This window comes from Scyliorhinus torazame, chromosome 8 (assembly GCF_047496885.1).
Source record: "Scyliorhinus torazame isolate Kashiwa2021f chromosome 8, sScyTor2.1, whole genome shotgun sequence".
Taxonomy (NCBI): domain Eukaryota; kingdom Metazoa; phylum Chordata; class Chondrichthyes; order Carcharhiniformes; family Scyliorhinidae; genus Scyliorhinus; species Scyliorhinus torazame.
Genome location: NC_092714.1, coordinates 55183682 through 55208222, shown reverse-complemented (window position 1 = coordinate 55208222; position 24541 = coordinate 55183682). Strand labels below are relative to the sequence as shown.

Sequence of the window (24541 nt, the reverse complement as noted above, 5' to 3'; positions counted from 1 at the left end):
TCTGCGTGTGGTCATTGACATGGCCAAGCTATTCATGGGCAGGGTGTTAAAAGCGACTGACCGGATGCTACAGGAGAATGATGAAGACTTGCAGTGAGGACAGAGCAATGCTCATTTTAACCTCTGTGAAATGTCCTGCATGACAGAACGGAACGTGACCTGCCACTGAACAGGGGGTGATCTAGGGGCCCATAGAGGCAGAATAACACATCTGAGCTGCTACTGCCTCTTCTGAGGTTAGGGGTCCTGGTGTCTTTCCCCACCTTATAACGAGGTGGCCAGATTCTTGTTTTCAGCTGTTGGCATCCTCATAACTAGAGGATTTTGGCACGCATGAGAAGACTGAGCGTTGGTGTGAGGGTGGGGGACCTTCCATAAATGGGGTTGGGGCTGGGGGGGGGGGGGGGGGGGGAAAGGGGGGGGGGCCTGCACCAAGAGCGATGCAGCATTCCTGCATCAGAGTTGGAGGTGGGGGAGACATTACACTGCCATTCTCACACTGCACCGTGAGGAAGTGCTGAGTTTGCGCAGGGTTTTGCGGAGCTTGCCGCCATGACTTGATAGCATGGAGGTTCTTTTTCGGTGATCAAAGTGATTTTAATGCCAGCTATTTATTACAATGGTGTATTTTCTTTAAGTGTCTCACTAGGTGGCTATTGTTTCTCACTCTCCCAGTATGTCTAGGTATAGCCCAGGATTCACAGCTGAGGTTGAGGTGACCTGTTGAATTCCATGATTTGTTGCTTGAGATTTTCCCCATTTTGTCAACGGAATTGACACTGTAAAAAAAATGGTAAGATTCCACCCAGTTGAGTCTGGATGTAGCAAAGGCATATATTTAGCAGGAGGGTAGTGGGGGGCGGGATGTCAAGTTTTTTTGTAATTTCTGCTCATACAAGGACTAACGCATGGTTCTGGAAAGTCATTCAAATATAAATGCCTGTGGGAAAAGGATCCTCTTTTGAAAAATAAACATTCAATATGGGAGACCATTTATGGAATTCATTGCTCCTATTTTCTGAGAATTTATAGACACTCAAATCAATGGTCATCCAGACTTAGTGTCTGCATACTCAAAACGTAGCAAAGAGAAGTATAAAGAAACCAGATTATCGCATGTAGGTGTGAATGGAACCATTCCTCCTCCATTGTTTGGCAATGGCTTCTAACATGGTTTCATATATGTAGATAAAAATATTGATCATGTGTAATTAAAATTGACTTCAGATAACACACATCTTATTATTTCAAGGACCAGTCAGGGGAGGGCAGTCTGGGACAAACGGCACAAAGGGGAACCACCATACAGCAAGAAGTATAGAATCCTGCCGGACAACCAATCAATTCAGGCAGGGAGAGAGGGGCTAACTCTTCCACTTGCTTCTAACTTGCAAGAGTATTTCCCATTTCTTTATAAGTTTAGCCACAACTTTGTGTGAAAACCCAGACTTTCAATCTCCATTTTACCTCAGAGAACCTAGAGAAGGAACTCATCAAGACGGCAATGTTTCCCATCTTGTAGATCATAGAATTTACAATGCAGAAGGAGGCCATTCGGCCAATCGAGTCTACTGAGGTGCTCTTTACCTACACCTAGGTAAAGAGCACCTAAGCCCACACCTCCACCCTATCCCCGTAACCCACCTAACCCGCATATCTTTAGATTGTGGGAGGAAAGCGGAGCACCCGAAGGAAACCCGTGCAGACACAGGGTGAACTTGCAGAGTCCGCACAGACAGTGACCCAAGCCGGGAATCGAACCCGGACCCCTGGCACTGTGAATCGATAGTGCTAACCACTGTGCTACCGTGCCTGTTAATAACCCAAGTGTATGTTTCATCTACGGAACTCACCTTTTTTTGTATATGTGTGTATTTATGTTTGATGAAGTGTTTTCATTGTATTTACATTTCAGGTGTTGCGTAAATAAACATTTATTTAATTTGATTTAAACTCACCAGGAAGCTTTTTTGTGCCTATCCTTTAAAGTCACACTTAAAACGTATTTAAAACACTTTCTCTAAAATATTAGTGTTTGGGGGGGGGCGGGGAGTTAGGGGATTCGTTTGGGTGCCTCAGAGATCCGGATGCCATTTAGAAATGACGTCTCAATCTCTTCATGGGAGCTCCCCATTGTATAAAAAGCAGGGCAATGTGCGGCCTTGGCCACGCATTACCCGTTCAGACCCCTTATTCAACACAAGTCCCGTTGAATAGCCATGTGTTTCTCGGCACTGAAAGTGCTGGGAAGCACGGGGCTAAACGCACTCACTCGGGGACTTTCTTCCATTTTGGGAAGATAATAAGAATAATCTTTATTGTCACAAGTAGGCTTACATTAACACTGCAATGAAGTTACTGTGAAAATCCCCTAGTCACCACATTCCGGCACCTGTTTGGGTACAGAGAGGGAGAATTCAGAATGTCGGACTTATGTGGTTTGGTGTCATAATTTGTCTTATAATAGCCCTGTGAATCTCCTTGGGACGTTTCATTACATTGAAAGGTGCTTTATAAATAAGTTGTTGTTGACCAGAAAGGAGATACAGAGCTTCCCAGTAGAGCCGGCTTCCACGTTGCTGGAGGAGGTGCTGACGACAGGGGGACTGGAGAAGAGGGTAGTATTGGTGGTTTGCAGGGCTATTGGAGGAGGAGAAGGTGCCGCTAGAAGGGATCAAGGCAAAGTGGGAGGAAGAGTTGGGAGAGGATATGGAGGAGGGGTTCTGTCGGAGGTGCTCCGGAGGGTGAACGCCTCCACCTCGTGTGCGAGTTTGGGGCTGATACAGCTGAAAGTGGTATATAGTGCACACCTCACAAGGGCGAGGATGAGCTGGCTCTTTGAGGGGGTAGAAGATGTGTGTGAACATTGCGGTGGGGGGACCCCGCAAACCACGTTCATATGTTTTGGTCCTGTCCAAAGCTGGAGGATTACTGGAAGGAGGTTTTTAGGGTAATCTCTAAAGTGGTGCACGTGAAACTGGACCCGGGCCCTCGAGAGGCCATATTCGGGGTGTCGGATCAGCCGGGGTTGGAAACGAGCGCGGAGGCAGATGTTGTAGCCTTCGCCTCGTTGATCGCCCAAAGGTGGATCCTGTTAGGGTGGAGATCAACCTCTCCACCCCGTGCCCTGGCGTGACAGGGGGACCTGCTGGAATTCTTGACGCTTGAAAAGGTCAAATTTGAACTGAGGGGGAGGATGGAGGGGTTCTACAATTCATGGTCGTTATTCATTATGCACGTTCGAGAATTGGATCACATCGAACATTAGGGGGGGGGCGCTGAGAGGATTGGGGGGAGAGGGACTATAGGTGTTAATGGCGATTATGGGTGATTCCTTTCTGTCATTTGTTTATGTTAACATACGGGCTAATGTCTGGGGTTTGGTGGGAGGATGGGATAGTTGTTATTGATATGGGGATTGACATTACATCCGTTACTGATTATTGTTTAGTGTTGGGTGTAAATTTGGGAAAAAATGTGAAAAAGAATGAAAAATATTTTTTAAAAAGTCAGGTGCTCTGTCCAAGAGCCGGTGCAGACTCGATGGGCCAAATGGCCTCCTTCTGCACTGTAACTTCTATGATACTATGACCTGTCAGGGAGTCCCAGGGGGGTGGGGCGTCCTCACAGTGACGTCAGAACGCCGGCCCGCCCAGCGAGACGAACTGCCGCGCATGCGCGGAACCGCAAGCTGGCAAAAAAAAACTGGAAGGGAAGCGGAGGAACCGATTCATCTTTGGGGAACTTTATTGACGCGGCGTACAGGTATTTGAGAAAAAGAGAAAACATACTCAGGTCAGTAATCCACCGGCACTCTGCAGCGGAGCAGTTGTTGTAATGCGCGGCGCAGTTCCGATCACACAACCGGCCCAACCGCTGCCTGGCCAGTTAAACTGTTGGGATGTTGTAAACTGTGTTGGAGAGGGGGTGTGATGGGAGATGAGTTTGAAAACACACGCTGTACTTTGCAATTTTCTTGCTTAAAAGCTCAAGGGAATTGGTTAGATTATAAACATAATAAGGTCACTATCTGCAGCACTTTTGTCCTTGGATTAGTACTGTGAGGGAAGCTGGCTTGTTCCAATCTCCCCCCCGCGCCGCTGTGGTAAATGCCGGCGATTTAAACTGAGCGCGCGCGAGCTGGCGTTGTCGCTAAACGCCGGGGGGGGGGGGGGGGGGAGAGAGATGCAATATAACCTCTTCCGGGGAGGGGGGTGCAACATAACCTCTCCCAGCTTCACTGACTGCACAGCCCACTTCACCCCCACCCCCTTTCCAAGCTCCCCCGCTTACCTTGGACACTTCTTTCTCCCCAGCCTATTCCGAGGAACAAAGGGACCTTGGGCTTGTTTGTCCACAGATCTCTGAAGGCAGAAGGGCAGGTTAATAGGGTGATAATAAGAATCTTTATTGTCACAAAGTAGGCCTACATTAACACTGCAATGAAGTTACTGTAAAAAGCCCCCAGTCGCCACATTTCGGCGTAACCACTGTGCCACCCATGAAAAAGACATGGGTCGCTTGCCTTTATCAATCATTGCATAGATTACAAAAGCAGGAAGTCATGTTGGAGTTGTATAGAACTTTGTTGAGGCCATAACCGGAGTAATGCGTGCAGTTAGGAAGGATGTGATTGCACTGGACGGGGGTGCAGAGATTCACTGATGTTGCCTGGGATGGAACATTTAAGATTTGAAGAGAGGCTGAATAGGCTTGGGTTGTTTTCGCTGGAGGAGGTGTGGACAGGCTGGCTAGGAAGAAGCTGTTCCCCTTAGTTAAAGGTCAGTTATCAGGGGACACATATTCAAGGTGAAGGGCAGGAGGGATATGAGGAAAAATATTTTTACCCAAAAGGTGGTGACATTCTGGAATGCACTGCCTGGGAGAATGGTAGAGACGGTTTGCCTCGCATCCTTTAAAAAGTGCCTAGATGAGCACTTGGCACATCGTAACATTCAGGGCTATGGGCCAAGTAAGTGGGATTAGATAGGTAGGTCAGGTGTTTTTCATGTGTTGGTGCAGACTTGATGGGCTGAATGGCCTCTTCTGTTCTGTGATTCTATTACGCTCAACGGGGCTTTATGGCATTTAATGCCGTAAAAAAGGGAGCATGCCCTCCTTCGCTGCATTTATTTTGGAATCCACCGCTGGACCCAGGGACCCCCTGCACTGCCTTAATCTTACTTGACCTCGGTCAGAAAGGTCAGGCGAGATGGGCATTGAAGAAATTTAGTGCAGGAAAGTCTAGGGAGTGGCAGTCCAACGCTGATTGTCACTCCAAGAAAGTTATGGCCCAATGTTATTATTGTTTTTTTTGATAGTAATGTGCTAAAATTGTGAGATCTATCAATCTGTTAATTTCCCTTTTTTTGTTACCTAGAAATGGATCCAACTTCTTCCATGAAATCTCTGTTGCTGGCAATCACCCAATATAAAAATGCGAAAACTGAAAGTAATGTTTTGCAAGTGCAAAGGCAATTGGATGTAAGTACAGAACTTATTGTGTGGAAGAAAAGTTAATGTATTAATACTCTGTACAAGTGTGGAATGTTTCTATATATGTCCGTGATTACACTACAAAAACAATTAATTGGCTATAGAATGCTTTTGACATTGAAAGACTGTTTCATTTGATTATTTTGATTTCTCTCCATTGTTGCTGTGCTCCCTTCCTCATTCCCACCTTTCTCCCTTTTTTCTCTGATTGACATAAAAGTTCTCTCCATGGTTTTAACCGTAGCATTTTATGTTATCATTTTAATGGATTTGTCCTATGTCAGTCTTTGTAATAAGGAAACCCTTGTTTAAGCATGTCAGCATTTTATATTGGAACAATCCATAGACTCTGGGTGAATAGTTGACCTTGCATAAAAGTTGACCCCTGACATTTGATCAAAAAAGTAGTAACCCTTTCTACTTCTCATATGCTCGCTATTGCTGTCATAGATCGACTCTCTCCCTCTCACCAAATCTCATCTGCTTGCCGCTTTTTTTCCTGTATTACTGTAAACGAGGGCTCAGAAGAGGAGTGACGAGAAGGAGGAAGTGAGCGAAAGGAGCTGCAAGCCGGAGAGTTAGACAGGGAAGTGAAAGGTGGGAGAGTTGGGCCGGGAAGTGGTCAGCGGGAGAGAGTCTTAGGAAGCAGGAGATGCCATGTCAAAATGCCACTGCTCTGCCAGCCCTGGCACAAAACTATTTCAACACCACAAAAATATTACATGTGCTTAAGTAAAATCTATCCTTTTTACCTAAACATTTGGCCTCACAAAGCTGACTTTTATACAAGCACACACATTATTTTTGGAAGATGTGGTGAAGGAATTTCCTCCATGATTTCCATGCTCAGCTGGGCTAATGTTTTTTTTAAAAAAGCATTTAGTTCACTTATTGTAATTGCAAATTGTACGCTGCCAAAAGGAAGTTGAATTTATTAGACTGTTCTTTCAAAGAACATGCACAATGAAAAGCCTCCTGTGCTGTAAGATTCAACGAATTGCCAGTTAGCATTTTGAGAACATTGTGCAATTTTTGAAAAAATTGTTCACTTTTTTTCTTGAATTAAACTTTCCAACGTTAAGAATCCAATATTAGATTTTAAATAAAATATTGAAGAAATATGAAATAATTCCTTGGACTCAAACAAAATTTTATTTGGCTGCTTTTGAAGAAAATGAAGACCAATGTCAAAAGCTTAATTCTGGTTAAAAACTTATATTTGTGTGTGCAGTGCATCTACAACACTGGTATTGCCCAGCAATGTGGAAAATTGCCCAGGTATGTCTTGTACACAAAAAGCAGGATAAGCCCAACCCAGCCATTTCCAACCCATCAACCTACTCTTGATAATCAATAAAATGATGGAAGGGGTCATCAGCAGCGCTGTCAAGCGGCACTTGTTTTGCAATAACCTGCTCACTGACACTCTGTTTGGGTTCTGCCTGACCTCATTTCAGCCTTGGTTCAAATATGGAAGAAGGAGCTGAAATCTAGAGGTGATGTGAGAATGATTTCCCTTGACATCAACTGAATATGGCATCAAGAAGCCCTAACAAAATGTGAAGTCAATGGAAATCCAAGGAAAGCCCTCTGCTGGTTCAAATCATATTAGTCACAAAAGATGATGGTTGTGGTGGTTAGAGGTCAATCATCTTGGTTCCAGGACATCACTGCAGGAGTTCCTCCGGGTAGTGTCCTATGTCTAACCATCTTCAGCTGCTTCATCAATGATCTTCCTTCCATCATATGTTGAGAATTGAAGATATTCGCTGATTGTGCAATCAATGTTCAGCACCATTCGTGATACTGTAGAAGTCTGTATCCAAATGCAGATAGACCTGGATAATATTCAGGCTTGGGCTGACAAATGGCAAATTAACATTAGTGCTACACAAGTGCCAGGCACTGACCATCTCCAACAAGAGAGAATCTAACCATTGCCCTTGACATGCAATGGTATTCCCATCATTGAATTCCCCCAATATCAACAAGTGATTCTCACCTCACCTCTGGATTGTGCCATTGACCAGAAACTGGACTAGCCATATAAATCATGTGGCTACAAGAGCAGGTCAGAGGCTAGGAATCCTGCAACAAATATCTTGTCTCCTGACTCCCCAAAGCCTGCCAGCCATCTACAAGGCACAAGTCAGGGGTTTGATGGAATAGCCTTCACTTGCCCAGATGAGTGCAGCTCCAACAACACTCGAGAAGCTTGGCAACATCTAGGAAAAATTAGCCCGATTGATTGGCACCTCATGCACAATCCTTCACTCCCTCCACCACCAACTAACAACAGCAGCAGTGTGTACCATCTACACTTTAGACTGTAGGAAGGCTCTTGAGGCAGCACCTTCTAACCCCACGATTGCTACCAACTAGAAGGGCAAAGGCAGTAGACACGTGAACACCACCACCTGCAAGTTCCCCTCCAAGACACGCACCATCCTGACTTGGAAATATATCACTGTTCCTTCACTGTCACTGGGTCAAAATCCTGAAACTCCATCCCTGGCAGCACTTTGTGTACCTACACCACAGTTACCACAGTGGTTCAAGAAGTTACCGAGTTACCAAGACTCACCATCACATTCTCAAGGGTACTTAGGGATAGGCAATAAATGCTGACCTAGCCAGTGACATCTACAACTCATAAATTAATTTAACAAAAAAGAATCTGAGTCGGGAATATCTGATCCAGGGAATATGTTGTTTTCTCATCTTCAGTTTTCCCATGGATATTGGTGTGAAGCAGTGGAAGGATTTATAGGCTGATTAACACCTGGAATATAAACACTGCTACCATGCCTGAAGCAATCATTATACTAGCAGATAGTGGTCTTATGTAGCAGGAGTTTTTTTTTAGGTTATTTATATTTTTTACAATAAACGCAACAAAGTAACAAAAACAATTGGTGCAAAACAGGTATAAAACTGAAGAATTACAGCAAACATAGAAACAAGCAAGACAGGATAAAATTCAGAACAGTACTCTTAAGGTACCGGCGCCTCTAGTTTATAAAACAAATCAATTTCAACAACATATTATCATTAAGTGGGGGAAAGGACGAACAGTTCAGGATGCATGCCTATTGCGATGGCAAGACTAACAAAATGAAATAGCTCATGGCAAACCCAATAGGAGTAAGTCCGCCAATGTGGAGCCTAAGAATTTAAGATATGGATCCTTCTTAGAGTGGATCAGGAATTCCATTGGGATGCAATCCATAATTAGCCTTTGCCAGTTTTGAATTGAAAGATATTTTTCACAAATCCAGGAGCATAGGATATTCTCACGAGCTGCAATGGTCAAGATATTGTAAGCCTTTTTCCGTTAGAATCATCTGCAAGACTCAGAATCACGAACAAAGGATTTTAAGGCACTGGTTTTCAATCAGTGTGCTGTGAAAAAAGTCCAAGTGTGCCATGAAATTTTGTACAATGGTACTGAAAATCAAAGTAAAACAAACACGTTGTTTCAGCTAAAGCAATATGCAATCCAACCAAAATTACAACTCGTAGAACTCATGAAGATTAATAATCAAATACTTTAGAAATGAGGTATCGGTTTTCGATTCTAAAATGTGAACATTCTAAACGTAAGTGGCCAAAGGGTGAAATTGAGATGACGTGATAGTTTAAAAAATATATATTATTTAAAGCTTTTCAACAAAAATATAAATATACAGAATGCCAAAAGAACAACCCAAGAAAAATGACTTTCTGATAGGCTTATTCCCTATCAGCAAATTTAGAGTTACCAAGACTCTGATGTTTCCACCACAATAGTCACCTCTCTGTATGGGGCTCTCACATTGGCTGTGGCCTTGCGCTGCCGCGCTGTGTTTTTCATTGGAAGTCTGCCTCTGGCCACACAATCTAATTTCAGGGGTTAATATAATATTGAAAATAATTGTGAAAATAATTTAACCAGGATTAGTATGCTACATATGAGACTGTGAGTACTTGTTATTTTTTCTCCACGGACATTTTTTTCCCCACAGACCATTTTCTTCTCCAACGGATACACAGACCACCTGCAGTACCCATGGTCCATGGACCGCAGGTTGGGAACTACTGTTCTATCCCAATGAAAAGTCTTAGCAGCCTCCAACAGTGCCCCATCTAGCTATGCCAAGGAGCGTTAGTGTAGCCCCTACCCAATGCTAAATATCAAGGCTTGGAAATTTCCTGGAGCCTGCAGATTTTAACCCTTGACCGTGACCAGAGTAATTTATTTAGTTAGGTCAGGTTGCAGATGCTTCCAAAGATGCAGCGACAGCCACCCTGGCCCAAGCCCTCATCTGAGAAATTCCAAGTACAGATATTCATAATTCCTTTAGGAGGAGGTTTTAGGCCTACAAAAAAAACTTCAAAGTAACTAATGTTCGGTCCTGATTGTAATTTCCGTTTGACCTTTCGAACAAGGAACTTCTGGGAACTCCTCAACCTTTCCCTTTGACATGATTTCAGACGCTCAAGGTTCCCAACTGGAATTTTAAGTTCTGGCCTAGAGAGACCAGGATCTTGCCCATATTCGAGGCCACACTCCCATTGCCAATGGGAATAGTCCCTCCTCCAGCCATTTGAACTGAGGGGAGCCTAGTTGTCAGGCTGTAATTGGCACATATTGCACAGCATTGCTTTGCATTCTTTCTTAGCTTAAAATCTGGTAAAGGATAAAATTAAGATACATAGGTAAAAAAATTATATGAAGTAGAGACCACTATCTATGGCTTTCACAGAATAATAGAGTCAAACATCAAAATTTTTCCAGAGTACCTTTTGATGCAAATGCAATTTGACTCTTATCATTCTGTTAATGGCCCTGATGTTGCCTCCTACATGGCTTGAGTGTCCCTTTTATAAAATAATATCTTCCAACTCTAATGTACTAATACTGATAGTAAAAATCCAGAATGATCATGAGTTTAACAATGGTTTTTTGAAGTTATTGATGCATTATTGGATATACTGTATTCTTCAAATGTTCACTGCAGATTTCCAATCTTAAGGATGGCCAAATCCTGTTCTTGTTCAATTTACGGTTTAAACTCCTATAATTTGTAATCATAGAATAATGGGCAATATTAGCTAAAATGACAACTGATTTAGAAACTTCTGAACAAGCAGATTGAAAGAGACAAGGATTATGTTTGGCATACTGTCCTTGTCACAATTGTTATTCATAGTCTAGAAATATCCAAGGAATCAAATTTTGAAATATTCTTTTATCTTTCTAGGTAATTTGTGGGACAAAAGCCGTAATGATATTTACAACAAATCAAAGTTTACCAAGTGAATGTCTGAATAGCCTTGTGGAACTTGTTGGTGACCCTAACATAAAAGTGACATTGACTCTAAAGATTATTGGATTACTAACACAGCTAGGTATGATTCATTTTGCTAGAATAAATTGAATGCTGTAGTTCAATTATGGATTTACATTATTTATCATTTTTATTTTCACTTCATACTGTAATAAAATTTGTTTTCGCTTCTAGATTGTTAAAAGTTTGAATACAAACATGCATATATATGTATCTATAAAAGGTAAAGAGAGAGAAACCGAGTGTACTCAATATTTTCAAACTTCGCCAAAAACTTACTTTTTAAATTGCCTGTACCTTTTCATGGAAATGTGTACTTTCGGCCCAAATTTTTTAAAAATTCTATAAATTAAATCAATTCTTTTGGAATACTTGGATTAAATACAGATGGGACAGAGTGATGTGATAACCCATAGTCCGGATGACCACATTAGTAGAATGTGAAGGAAAAGGATGGCCTAATTGAATAGACGTAAATCATTAGCTGGGAATTTGAAATCTGAAGGGTATAGAGTTCAAAAAAAGGGGACAGTAATTATCAAAAATTTGAAGTCAGACTGAGAGTAATTAGTATAAAATAACTTGAGTGAAGCACAGAAAGCTGTATGAGAATTTTTTTGCAAGGAAATATAATCTGATATTCTACTGCTTTCCTAATATATAAGAATCCTGGGGAGATGCAGGACAGTTTATTGCAATTAAAAGGTTGTGGTGTGCTTAGATGAGTGCATTATTTGGAACTATTTTCATATCAGGATGAGATACTTTTGAAATCAGGATTTGCGAATGATCTAAATTGGGGAATGCTAAACAATCCAAAGCAATAAATGTAGAAAGACATAAGCATTCTCTTCAGTGTTTTTCTGGGGTAAGGGACTTGGATTAAAACTTATCCTTCCCTGATGTTTTGCATGTTTTAAACTTCCGAGGATAAAGCTATTTTTGTGACTTTCAGTTTATCACAAGTCATTGTAAAAATATCAGATGAGACTTTTACTTCCGAATTAACAAAATCTAATAAAGCTATTCATTGTAATTTGTGTATTAAATATAATTTGGTCATTTAAGATTCATTACATGTATTGTTTTAAAGGATGTTTTAAATCCTTTGATTCTTTTTTAGTTTTCTGGTTTTTGCAACCTAGACTGATAGTGTAACAGCCAGCCCATTTTCAAACTTCCATGATTCTATTACCAGTAATTGAGAAGTGTGTGAGGACAAACCATGGTGATTCACTTCATGTGAGGAAGTATCTGACCTCACCTTGGTGTCTCCTTATGAAGAATATCGAAATCAGGGCACCCTGTGAGGGAAACCACTTTCTTATAAAGTGTGTCGGTAGTTTAATGAACCACACTGCCATTGTATTGTGTTTATACTTGCAGATATTGACATTTTTACATGGAATTATTTCACATTATTGCACCTGACATCAGTACCAGTTTTAAAATATTTTATTTTATGTTTCTATTCCAGCATCAGACAGTGAAAGCAGAGAGACTTTGCACACATACAACCTCGTTGGTGCACTTGCAGCAGTGGTTCAACATTACAGTACAACTCCTAATGAGCAGGTTGTACTGCAGGTATGAATCTAGTATAATTGGCAAGTACCTTTGGCATGGGGTGCAGAAGCGAAGATTCAAGGATGGAATAAGACAATAAATGTTAAATTGTTAGAAATTCGGAGGAGTGTTTTTAAAATAACTACTCACATCAAACCAGAATCATCTTGTTAACTGCCTTTCTATGGTATTTAAAGATTAACTAGGACATCACACTCGGTGGCACAGTGGTCAGCACTGCTGCCTTGTAGTTCCAGGGACCCTGGTTCAATTCCAGTCTTGGGTGCCTGTCTGTGTGAAGTTAGCACTTTCTCCTTGTATCTGTGGGTTTCCTCCAGGTGCTCCAGTTTCCTCCCACAGTCCAAAGATGTGCAGGTTAGGTGGATTGGCCATGATAAATTGCCCCTAAGTGTCCAGGGATGTGTAGGTTGGGGTTATTGGGTGGAGTGCTCTTTCAGAGGGTTGGAGCAGGCTCGATGGGCCGAATGGCTTCATTCTGCACTGTAGGCATTCTGTGAACATAACAATTTGTTTTGTCAAAGTAGTGTAGAGTAGAGAGTTTTATTTTCCACTTTTCTTTTTTTCTAACCTCTTTAACAAGTGTTATTTTGTTTGTAACGACACTTATTTATTAGCTATCAAAAACTCACTGAAAATAAGTTTCAGGTAAATATAATTAAGGATTTGCTAACGCACTGTGCCATGGCTGTGTATTTCTTGCTCTTGAAAATAATTTATCAAAATTTGATAACCAGAGATTTATATGTATTTATAATATATGTATTAATTGCAGTTTTGAATTTTTGTAAATTACTTAATCATTTATTTTTCAACAGAGCTTGCAGCTTCTACAGAAAATGACTTACAACACCAGGGTTTTTAATTGTAGTGCAAATATTGATGTGCTGATTGCTTTTCTGATGAAACATATGTAAGTTTGTGACAACTTTATTATTATTAACAATCTGATTAGAACAACTTGTGTGTGTATGATGGTGCAGCTTTAATATTGTCATTGTATTGAAGTTCTCACTGTCCTCTTATTATTGCAGACCATTTCCAAAGGCTTCCACATTACTGGCCCCATGATACTTATCACATGATTCCTCAGTCTCTTTTGCCTCATCAAGCAAATTGCCATCTGTCCAACATCCCTCTTCTTAGCCCAATTACCTCTCCCTATCACATCATTGTTTTCAACCTTTTCAAAACCAATCACTGTCATCCTTTCTCAATCCTACCTCTGACTGAATCTTTCTCTTCAACACCTTTAAATATATTGTCGACACATCGTTAGAGGCTGACAAATTCTGTTTTAAGTTCCTCCAATCTGATCCCTATTCTACCTGAAGCACAAAGATTAGTTTGGTCAAAGCTGTTGAAAACCTTGTGGTGCACTTGTTCCATCTTGTCGTCCTCAGCGTTTCCTGCTCGATGGGCCGAATGGCCTAATTCTGCTCCGATTTCTTATGAACTTATGCTATTAAACCACCTTTCCTCCGTAGTCTGTTCTCATGTTCTATGTAAACCTGTGCCAGTACACAATTTATCATCTCATAATCACTGCTGTCTCAAGTATGTTCCACAGCACCATTGCTTGGTCCTCCTCTTTAAATCATTTTCAGTTTGATCCTCAGTAACTTCAGTGACACCCAGATGGTAAGCTTCTATGTGCATGCCAATGAAATCCAGAACTACCCACATATTGCTACCAAACAGACATTTGTTAATGTTTCTTTTTTTAAAAGATTTTTATTAAAAGATTTTTCATTTATAACAAACATTATATCAACACAGGAAAACTGATGTTACATAAAGCAATATTAGGAAAACACAACCAACCATATAAAACCCACCCAAGAAAGAAACACCCTTTCCCCAACAGTAGGAACCCCTCCCCAAACAGCTGATGGTGATTAATTCTTTAAAGTAGGAAATGAATGGCTGCCACCTCAGGTAGAACCCCTTGACCGCCTCCGAGCAAAAACTGATAGCCAAGTTCTGCACGCACGAGTACGGCCTCAATTGGGACCTTGGATTCATGTCGCACTACATTTACCCCCCACCATCTGACCTGGGCTTGTGAAATCCTACCAACTGTCCTGGCTTGAGACAATTCACACCTCTTTAACCTGTGATTATCCCTCCATCAAGTCGCACCATCTGGACCTGTAAAGACTTAATTACCTGCAAAGACTCGCATTCAAAGTATCATCTTATATCATTGACTTGTCTGTATATGTGTTTGTGGAACCCACCTTTTCACTCACCTGATGAAGGAGCTGCGCTCCAAAAGCTAGTGATTCCAAACAAACCTGTTGGACTTCCTCAGTACCGCTGAAATGTTACCCATGTCTTCATCTTTGCAGTTGATACCTGCAATGTTTTCCACACCTGCATCCCTGATTCAATACTTCACAACATTCAGCTAATCCAGAACTCTGCTTTGTCTCCTCCGCTATAATGCTCTTCACATCCTTCCCTCCTGTTTGAGTTTATGACTTTTAAGGTGTGAAATGCTAAGTTTTTTTAATCTCCATTTCTCAATTAAAAAAGTGGGGTACATCGTACATTGAGTATCTTCAATGGAGCCTTTTAAGGGCAATTATTCTAAACTAGAAATGGCTATAACAAGTATAAGAAGTGAACATATTGGACAGCATTATCTAACATCAGGAACATTTTTGTATTAAATAAAACTAGTGTATAAATATGAATTTAGAAGAAAATTGTACTGCTGACTTGAAGGGTAGAGCTTTGGTTTTGGACACCTGGCAATCAACCTCATGGCAACAGATTGACTTGTAAAACTTTATTAACTGCACTGCAAAATACAGGCAAGATATAATTACCCAGTCTTGAGAACAGATGTTTATTATCTTATGTCTATTATGCTACCTAAGAACACATGCATCACAGAAAATTGAGTTATTTTGGACTGTTTTTAGACCTTTTTCTTAACTTCTGCTTATTGAAAGAAATGCTTGTAACAACTTTCCATTGTCTTCTAAAGATTGGGACATCCATTGGTGACTCCAACAATCCTGTTTGCAAATGTTAATTTTCTATCACGACACATAAGTTCCATGAGTTAGTTACAACAACTTGTACATAAAATATTCTAATAATATATCTGATTTCAATATTCTCACACAACCATATCACGAAGCAATCAGCTGGTTAAAAATTTTGACTCATAAGATAACTTTAATTGAATTTATCAACTTCTTTTCAATCCAACTCTGTTTATCCAAAGAAGCTAGTTCTGCTTTACGTTATTTACACTTAAGCAGACCCGATATTGCATTCATTCTAATTTATTGGCTAATTTGCAGTTATATTCCTGTCCTTTATTTGAAAGCTTAATTTGAAGAACCTTATTGCAGGTAGCAAGATGTAATTTTATTGTGCGGTATCATCAGTGGAATTATTCCAGTTGAACTAATTAACGTGAATTCTATTCTAATTTAGTCAAGCACCAGAAGATGAACTAACTATGCTATGTCTAGGGCTGATGGCAAACATGTGTCGACACAATCTCACTGTTCAAGCCCATATAAAATCTTTGGTAAGAACTTTATTTATTTTGTTTGGATCAAACTAAACTGAAACTATGATTGCAGTAAATCCAATTGTAAAGTCTATATGTATTAATTCCAAAATCTGATCTGCTGAGAGAAAAATTGCCCAGCTGAGCAATTTAAATGAAATGATGGAAGAAACCCTTAACGACTGAAATGTATTCTTGAAAACCTGAGCACAATACAAGCTGTGTAATGCAAGGTTCAATCATTTCTGTTCAGCTGTAGAGGCCAGCTGTAGGGGCTGGGTTGCCAAGTATGTTCAATGTGAAAGACTGATTTTTCATCAATGAGGGAATCGAGGGTTTTGGGGATAAGGTGGGAAAATCGAGTTGAGAATTATGACATCAGATCAGTCATGGTCTCATTGAATGGCAGAACAGACTCGTTGGGCCGAATGGCCTACTTCTGCTCTTACATCTTAGGGTCTTATGGTTGACCAGACATACTGATCAAGAGTGCATAACCTTAACATTGCCCTGCCTGGCATAGAAATATTTGGTAAAGAAGTGGGCTCAATGGGTATCATCTGTGCAACTAGAGGTCTGAAATGGTGTCCGCATATTCCATGCACACTCGGAACATGAAGCATGTCAGTTGCCATTGTGCTGCAGCTATTAGTACATGCACAGTGGACATCTGCTAAAAGTATACCGAGCAGACAAATCACATTCTTTTTAAAAAAAATTATAGAGTACCCAATTCTTTTTTTTTTCCAACTAAGGGGCAATTTAGTGTGGCCAATCCACCTAGCCTGCACATCGTTTTGGGTTGTGGGAGCGAAACCCACACAAACACGGGGAGAATGTGCAAACTCCATAGAGACAGTGACCCAGAGCCGGGATCGAACCTGAGACCTTGGCGTTGTGAGGCAGCAGGGCTAACCCACTGCGGCACCGCACTGCCGACAAATCACTTCTGTGCTGGTCACGAGCTCCAAGCTTTGTGCAAAATCATCTTGTCAAGTTGGTGCCAGATTCCTCCATATTCCTTGAACATTGAATACAGGCTTTCAAAGTACAAAGCATTTTGTTGTGTTCACCTATTGGCTGCCTGCTGTAGCCTGCCCCATTGAAGTGTTCATCAGAGTTAACCCATAGCACAACTCGTGTCTAATCTGAGTTGACACCTGTGCTACCCTTGCACACACAGCACAAATGCGCTGCAGCCAGGGCAGTGTGTCTCAATGTGCAGATCTTGCCTTTATTTTATCCTTTTATACGTGTAAGTATCTGAGCTTTTTGGCCACAAATTCTAAATCAAATGTCAGGATGCCTTCCTTGGGGGGGGGTATTTAGTGTGTTCTCTGGGTACAAGCTTAACATGTGGCAGAGCGAGGTGTTCCTGATCGACGTGCAGGGGTGGAGTCTGAGGAAGTTGCCATTTCGGTTGGTAGGGGTAAACTTCCAGTATCTGGGCATACAAGTGCCACAGAGCTGGGCACAGCTGCACAAGTTGAACTTGCCAAATTTGGTTGAAGGAATGAAGGAGGACTTTTAAGCGGTAGGATGTTTTGCCGTTATCATTAGCTGGAAGAGTCCAGACTGTAAAAGTGATGGTATTACCAAGATTTTTGTTAGTCTTCTAGAACTTTTTAATTTTTGTGCCCAAGTCATAAGACGTTTACAGCATGAAAACAGGCCTTTTGGCCCAACTTGTACATGCTGCCCAGCTTTTACCACTAAGTCCTTTTTTAGGCGAATCAATAAAATGATTTTGGAGTTTATATGGGCAGGCAAGGTTCCCCGGGGTAGGAGAGTGTTCTTGGAGTGGGACAGGCAGAGTAGAGGGCTGGCATTGCCAAATCTGAAGAATTATTATTGGGCAGCAAACATCGCAACAGTTAGGAAGTGGACGGTGGAGGAGAGGTCAATGTGGGGGTGGATGGAGGAGGCCTCGTGTAGATGGACCAGTTTGAGTGCATTACTGCTGCCGCCTCTTCCGTTCTCGATGGCTAGGTACTCCACGAGCCCTTTGGGGTGTCAGTGCTGAGGGTGTGGAACCAGTGTCGGCAACACTTAAAAATGGAGGGCATGTTCCTGTGGGTGCCAATTTGCGGCAACCACAGGTTTGTCACGGCTAGGTTAGATTCTACATTTCTAGAGTGGGGTGGGTGGGGACCTGTTTATTGGGGGAGGTTTGCCGAGTTAGAGGATTTGGAGATGACGTATCAATTCCCAAAGAGGAATGGGTTCTAGTACTTGCAAGTTAGGCACTTCATGAGAAAGGAGCTGGCCGCGTTCCTGAAGCTTCCGCCCGTGCCGCTACAGGACAAGATTCTGTCTGAGGTGGAGATAAGAGCGGGCAGGGTGTCGGACATATATGGGGAGCTGATGGAGAGAGAGAGAGAGAGAGCTTTGGTGGAGGAAGTAAGACGCAGGTGGGAGGAGGAGCTGCGGGGATTTTGAGGATGAGGTATAGAGTGAGGCGCTGCGGAGGGTGAATTCATCCTCACTGTGCAAAACTGAATTTCATCCAGGTCACGTATAGTGCACACATGACGTTGTCCAGGATGAGCCAGTTCTTTACATGCGTGGCGGATAGGTGTGCAGGGGACTGGCGAACCATGTTCATATGTTCTGGGCATGTCCGAGGCTGGATGAGTTTTGGAAAGTGCTTGCAGTCGCAATGTCAAAGAATCTGGGGGTGAAGATGGTTCTGAGCCTGTGGATGGCAATATTTGGAGTGTCGGTTGATCCAGGAGTGTAGATGGGGAGAGAGGCCGACGTGTTGGCCTTTGCCTCCCTGATATCCCGGAGGCGGATATTGCTCGAGTGGCGGGACCCGGAGTCTCCTGGGGCGGGAGCATGGGAAAGTGATTTGATGGAGTTTCTACACCGTGAGAAAATATCAGGGGGTTGGAGGAGGGGTTCTTCTCAAGGTGGAAGCTGTTCATTGACTTCTTTAAGGAGTGGTAAAACGTCAGTGGGGGGTGGGGGGGGGCTTCCTTTTGTTTGGGGTTCTGATAAAAGAAAAGGGAGGCATAGGCTGGAGGGAGGAGAGAAGAGGCAATTGGTGATAGATATGGTATGTTGTGTGCTGTTGCTGTTTCTCTTTGGTTTGTATGTATGCGAAAATGCCTTGAAAGAAATATATTTTTTTTTAAAAAGAAAGACTTGGAGACATGGGGTAGCATATCGGAATATGCCAATAAAACTTTGGTATGTAATAGAACGAAGCAGACTCGGTTCAAAAGATTGCACAGTCTGCATATCGCACACATGTTTGATCCTGCTATAACTTCTATTTCTAAAATGCCAGGTAGTCAAGGGTGACTACATACATGGGCCTGTGTCAAAGCTCAATCCTACTGGTCTGGTGTAGTTAAAGAGCTTTGAGAAGATATTCGGTACAGCCTTAGAGTTTGATCCTTTACTCCTAATTTTGGGGCTCCCAGATAGGAGAATTATTGACATTAATGAAACCAGGCTATAATATCCTAACTTTTGCAGCACAGAAGAACATCCTCTCTTCTTGGATTAGCGATAAGTATCCTTCAATTCAAATTTTCATAAAATTATTATGGAATGTATCCCTACAGAGTTCCTGACTTCCGTACTCCATTCTAAATCAGATACATTCCGAAAAGTGTGGGACCCCATCTCAAATTTATAGGTTCCACTGTCAGACTTGCTCCTACAAGGTTTTCCATAAGTCATGTAGCACTGTCTTGAATTTGCTGCACGTAAAGGTGTGCATCTTGTTACTTCATTTTACGTTGTTGACATGGCCTTATTCCACCCCCCATCCCCTAGCCATTGTATGTTTGAAGGCACTTTTAATGTGGTGCCGTTCTCTTATCCTTTTCTGTATCTAATGTATGCAGAAGTAATTGTTCTGCGTCGTATCAGTTTTTTAAAAATTTGTTGCGTTATCTGTAAAAATTGATAAAACTCTAGTAAAAAATATATATATTAAATTCATTTGACTGTTCTCATTTTAATTTTATTTCCACAGAACCATGTAAAAGGATTTTATCGATCTCTTATTAAATTCTTAGCTCACAGTAGTTTGACAGTGGTGGTTTTTGCACTTTCTATACTGGCAAGCATAACTCTCAATGAAGAGGTTGGAGAAAAGGTGAGACCTGAAATACCTTTTATTCACCTTGCTTTGAACCTTTCCCCCCATATATCTAGACCGCTGTACGTTTTGCTAGTAAACATTTTATGGACCGTTGATTAAGATTGCAGTACGATATTTGTTTAAGCTTGAGATTCATCAAGTGCCTTTAGGGAGACATTGCATGCATGAAGCAATTTGACATTCAAATTATTTTAACTTTCTTGCTGATCAATAGAACAACATCCAGGGTATTCATTCTTTCATTCTAATTTCTGTTTCTCAATGTTTCTTTTTTTAAATGCAGCTGTTTCATGCCAAGAATATCCACCAGACCTTTCAACTTATATTTAATATTCTGGTAAATGGAGATGGAACATTAACCAGAAAATATGCTGTAGATCTTTTGGTGGATCTCCTTAAGAATCCCAAGATTGCAGATTTTCTCCAAAGGTAGAGTGTCCTTTGTTGACATTGTATGAAAACTGCACCCAAGAAAATCTAATAGGGAACAAATAATGCAAACTCTAGCTCCACATTGATTTTTTTTCAGTCCTAAAGGTTTTGGTAGCTACTTACTTTGATCTACATTACTCTCATAATGCCTTCAGATCTATGGTTGTCAAATGGGGAAGTAGCATCTCGGGAGAATATGGTCTGTTCAAAATGCATGCCCAATCTTTTTGTGCAAAATACAATTGTAAAAATTGTGTCATTAGCAAATGTCATTATTTTGGATTCACAAAGATCAGCCATTTCAGATTTCTTCCATTCCCCAGGAATTTGAAGTAAGATCACTGACTTGTCACTGACGAGGAGATGCCTGACTATTGTCTATGTACAGCACTAACAACCCAGCTGGTAGTCTTTTCAAATTTTCTGTGTTTTCTGCAATCATCAACTCAAACTCCTGCAAGTCTACCTTTAACTCAAAATCAGGAGGTTTATGGTTCAAATTTTATTCCAGTCTAGGATGATATTCCATACAGTACCGAGGGAGTACTGCTTTGCCAGTTTGGCATTAGAGAGAGACCCTGTTACTTGTTCAGGTGGATATAAAATATTCTGGTACTATCCAAGGAAGGAAGGAAGGGGTTCTCATCGTGTTCTGACAAAAGTTCATTCTTCCACCAAAACAGATTAACTGGTCATTATCTCACTGTCATTTATACAAACTTGTTCCTAAGTTTGGCTGTCATATTTTCCTACAAAACATACATTTCACAAGTAATTTATTGACCTAAGAACATAGAAAGCATTATTTAATGCAACAAAAATAGAAAATACTGGACAATCTCAGCAGGCCTGACAGCATCTGTGGAGAGAAAAGGGAGCTATTGTTTCAAGTCTGGATGACTCCTTGTCAAAGCAAGTTTGTCAAAGCAATATAATTCAAGTTTGTTCTTTGTATTTGACTACAATTATGCAAATTAATCAGTAAGCTAGATTATGAAGCAGAAATTGAACGGTCGTATTTATTTTGGAACTATCAAAATATTAGGATAAAACAACCTTAGTTCAATGGTAAAACTTTCCACTCTTGAGTGAGAAGCAGAAGGTTTTTGTTCAAGTTGCACTTGAGACTAAACATATAGTCGAGGCTGATACCTCAGTGCAATACTAAAGGACTGCTACACTAAAAAAGGTGCTGCCTTTTGAATGAAAAGTTAAACCGGGACCTTGTTTGACTTATTTTAAGTGCCGATAAAAAATCTTATTGAAAAACAAATTATAGGTATTCTTCCCTGTTTGTGATTTGGCCAATGTTTATCCCTCAATCAGCATTGCAAGGTTAAATGACATGGTTGTTATCTAATTGCTGTTTGGAGGACCTTGTTCATTACAAATTGTTTGCCATGTTTCTTGTATTAGAATATTGACTACACCTCAGAAGTACATCATTGAATACAAAGCACTTTCAGATGCCCTGAAGTTGTGATTGGTGCTGTTCAATTGAAGTTCTTTCTTCCTAATAGATACACAGATCTAAAGTTCAAACTTTGATTTGCCCTAACTTCTGGATTAAATGTAGTAATTTGTATCTGAAAATTCTTGAAAAATTGTCAAGAATTTTGGTCTTGTGCAAGTTCTTTGAGGATAGCAGCAACACCAAATAACTGCTGACTATTTGCTGCTTATAATTGTTCCATTAACTAACCTAGTTTAGTTGAAAGAAAGACCAGGCTTTCCTGTATCCAGGAGCCTGTTTAATTGCTCAAATTTACAATGAAATAACTACAAGTTGGTTGTCTTGTCACCATGCTTATAATTGCTACTTTCTTACTTTTCAGTTTGTTTCACCTCAAGTGTAAATCACTTGTAATGTTTTAATTTAAAATTATGAAAAAAAACATAGTTATGAAGTCTTAGAGTAGACAGTCAGAGACTTTTTCCCCGGGTGGAACAAACCATTACAAGGGGACATAAATTTAAGGTGAAAGGTGGAAGATATAGGAGGGATATCAGAGGTAGGTTCTTTACCCAGAGAGTAGTGGGGGCATGGAATGCACTGCCTGTGGAAGTAGTTGAGTCGGAAACATTAGGGACCTTCAAGCAGCTATTGGATAGGTACATGGATTACGGTAAAATGATATAGTGTAGATTTATTTGTTCTCAAGGGCAGCACGGTAGCATTGTGGATAGCACAATTGCTTCACAGCTCCAGGGTCCCAGGTTCGATTCCGGCTTGGGTCACTGTCTGTGCGGAGTCTGCACGTCCTCCCCGTGTCTGCGTGGGTTTCCTCCGGGTGCTCCGGTTTCCTCCCACAGTCCAAAGATGTGCGGGTTAGGTGAATTGGCCAATGATAAATTGCCCTTAATGTCCAAATTGCCCTTGGTGTTGGGTGGAGGTGTTGGGTTTGGGTAGGGTGCTCTTTCCAAGAGCCGCTGCGGACTCAGGGGGCCGATTGGCCTCCTTCTGCACTGTAAATTCAATGATAATCTATGATTAATCTAGGACAAAGGTTCGGCACAACATCGTGGGCCGAAGGGCCTGTTCTGTGCTGTATTTTCTATGTTCTCTGTTCTTTGTAGACCTTTCCGAAATGCAGAATGGATAATGTTTATTGCAGCAATGTAAGAATATGTTGGCTGTTACAAAAAGTGGCTTGATGCCCAAGTTCTTTTCTCTCACTTTAGGTATGAACACTTTAAATCATGCCTGGGTCAAGTACTAGGTCTTTTGCGCGGTAAGGACTCTGATTCAGCAGCCAAGGTATGAGCTATTTAATTCTCGGGTGTATCACAAAAGTAAGATTGAATGTTTAATTATTTAGTTTGGAAAGGGTTTTGAAATTTGGAATTGCAGTGTCCTCAAATGTTATCTTTGTAAGTGATGGGGCAGCACGGTGGCACAGTGGTAGCACTGCAGTCTCACGGTGCCGAGGTCCCAGGTTCAATCCAGGCTCTGGGTCACTGTCCGTGTGGAGTTTGCACATTCTCCCCGTGTTTGCGTGGGTTTCATCCCCACAACCCAAAGATGTGCAAGGTAGGTGGATTGACCACGCTATATTGCCCCTTAATTGGAAAAAATGAATTGGGTACTCTAAATTTATTTTTAAAATATCTTTGGAAGTGATTTTGCTCATACTATTCTTGTTATGGCAAGATATTTACTTCATAACTAAACAACTTGCTTAAATCTTAAATACATTTTCTATCTCTAATCAAAGGAATGAATGTATATGATACTTTTTCTCTTCTCATTTTCTCCCTACATGGTTCTTGTGGAGCTACAGGATTCCATTCCAGTTCCAATTTCTCTGACACATATCCAACCTGCACAGTTTGCAGCCTTTTCAGAATACTTAAGGCTGTACCCGTATCTTTATTTTCATTTCCTTAATTCTTTAAAGCTTTACTTGATTTCTCTGCTCCTATAAATTGACTTGAATGTCCTGATTATCTCTTTTCAAATGCCCAAAACCTGTCCCACCCTACCTTGGCAATCTTTAATTTCTCTGAAACGAGGTTACTCCTTATCCTCAACTTTCACTGCACTACCATTAGTTGCTACTCATTCGACCACCACACACCTAACCTCTAACTGTTTTCTTAATTCAGCCGACCTTGTTACTTATGTTGCTTTCAATAAAACAATTCCAAAACATTTTCTCTTCTGTTGGGATGTTCCTTCAGCCTCCACCCCATTTCACACAGTTTTCAGGCCTCGTGCTAATGAAAAATTTCATCCGAATGGAGATGAGATCAAATAAAAATGCTCCACACCCTTGTGCCTCCTCAATACACTTGAGGAGTTTTGTTGAGTTTGGGCAAAAAACATCGCCAGATCTCATAATACGGGGGATCGACCAAATGTAGAATTTGACATTGGAAAGTTGCCACCTGTATACGGACGCACATTGAACCTGACTACCTTCCTAATTGGACGATTCATAACCGCAGCAGAGACACAGTGCTTTACAGTGTTTCAGAGGAAATAGGTGAACTTACTCTGGATCTGAGGACCAATTTATAATATCCCGTATGGGATCTACGGGTTGAAAT

General features: G+C 41.2%; 1 protein-coding gene across 4 annotated transcripts in view; it reads left to right on the top strand.

Annotated features, from left to right (window-relative positions):
* Positions 1-3666: 3666 nt before the first annotated feature.
* The window catches only part of cip2a (cellular inhibitor of PP2A), a 68403-nt gene continuing 47528 nt past the window's right edge, over positions 3667-24541 (top strand). The window contains exons 1-9 of one of the 4 annotated variants that reach the window (XM_072513634.1): positions 3667-3795; positions 5381-5484; positions 10740-10887; positions 12304-12413; positions 13229-13323; positions 15864-15960; positions 19931-20053; positions 20343-20488; positions 23174-23249. In XM_072513634.1, coding sequence (XP_072369735.1) covers positions 5383-5484; positions 10740-10887; positions 12304-12413; positions 13229-13323; positions 15864-15960; positions 19931-20053; positions 20343-20488; positions 23174-23249 — 897 coding nt within the window. In that variant the 5' untranslated portion in view covers positions 3667-3795; positions 5381-5382. The other 3 variants (XM_072513638.1, XM_072513636.1, XM_072513635.1) reach the window with 3 other exon arrangements.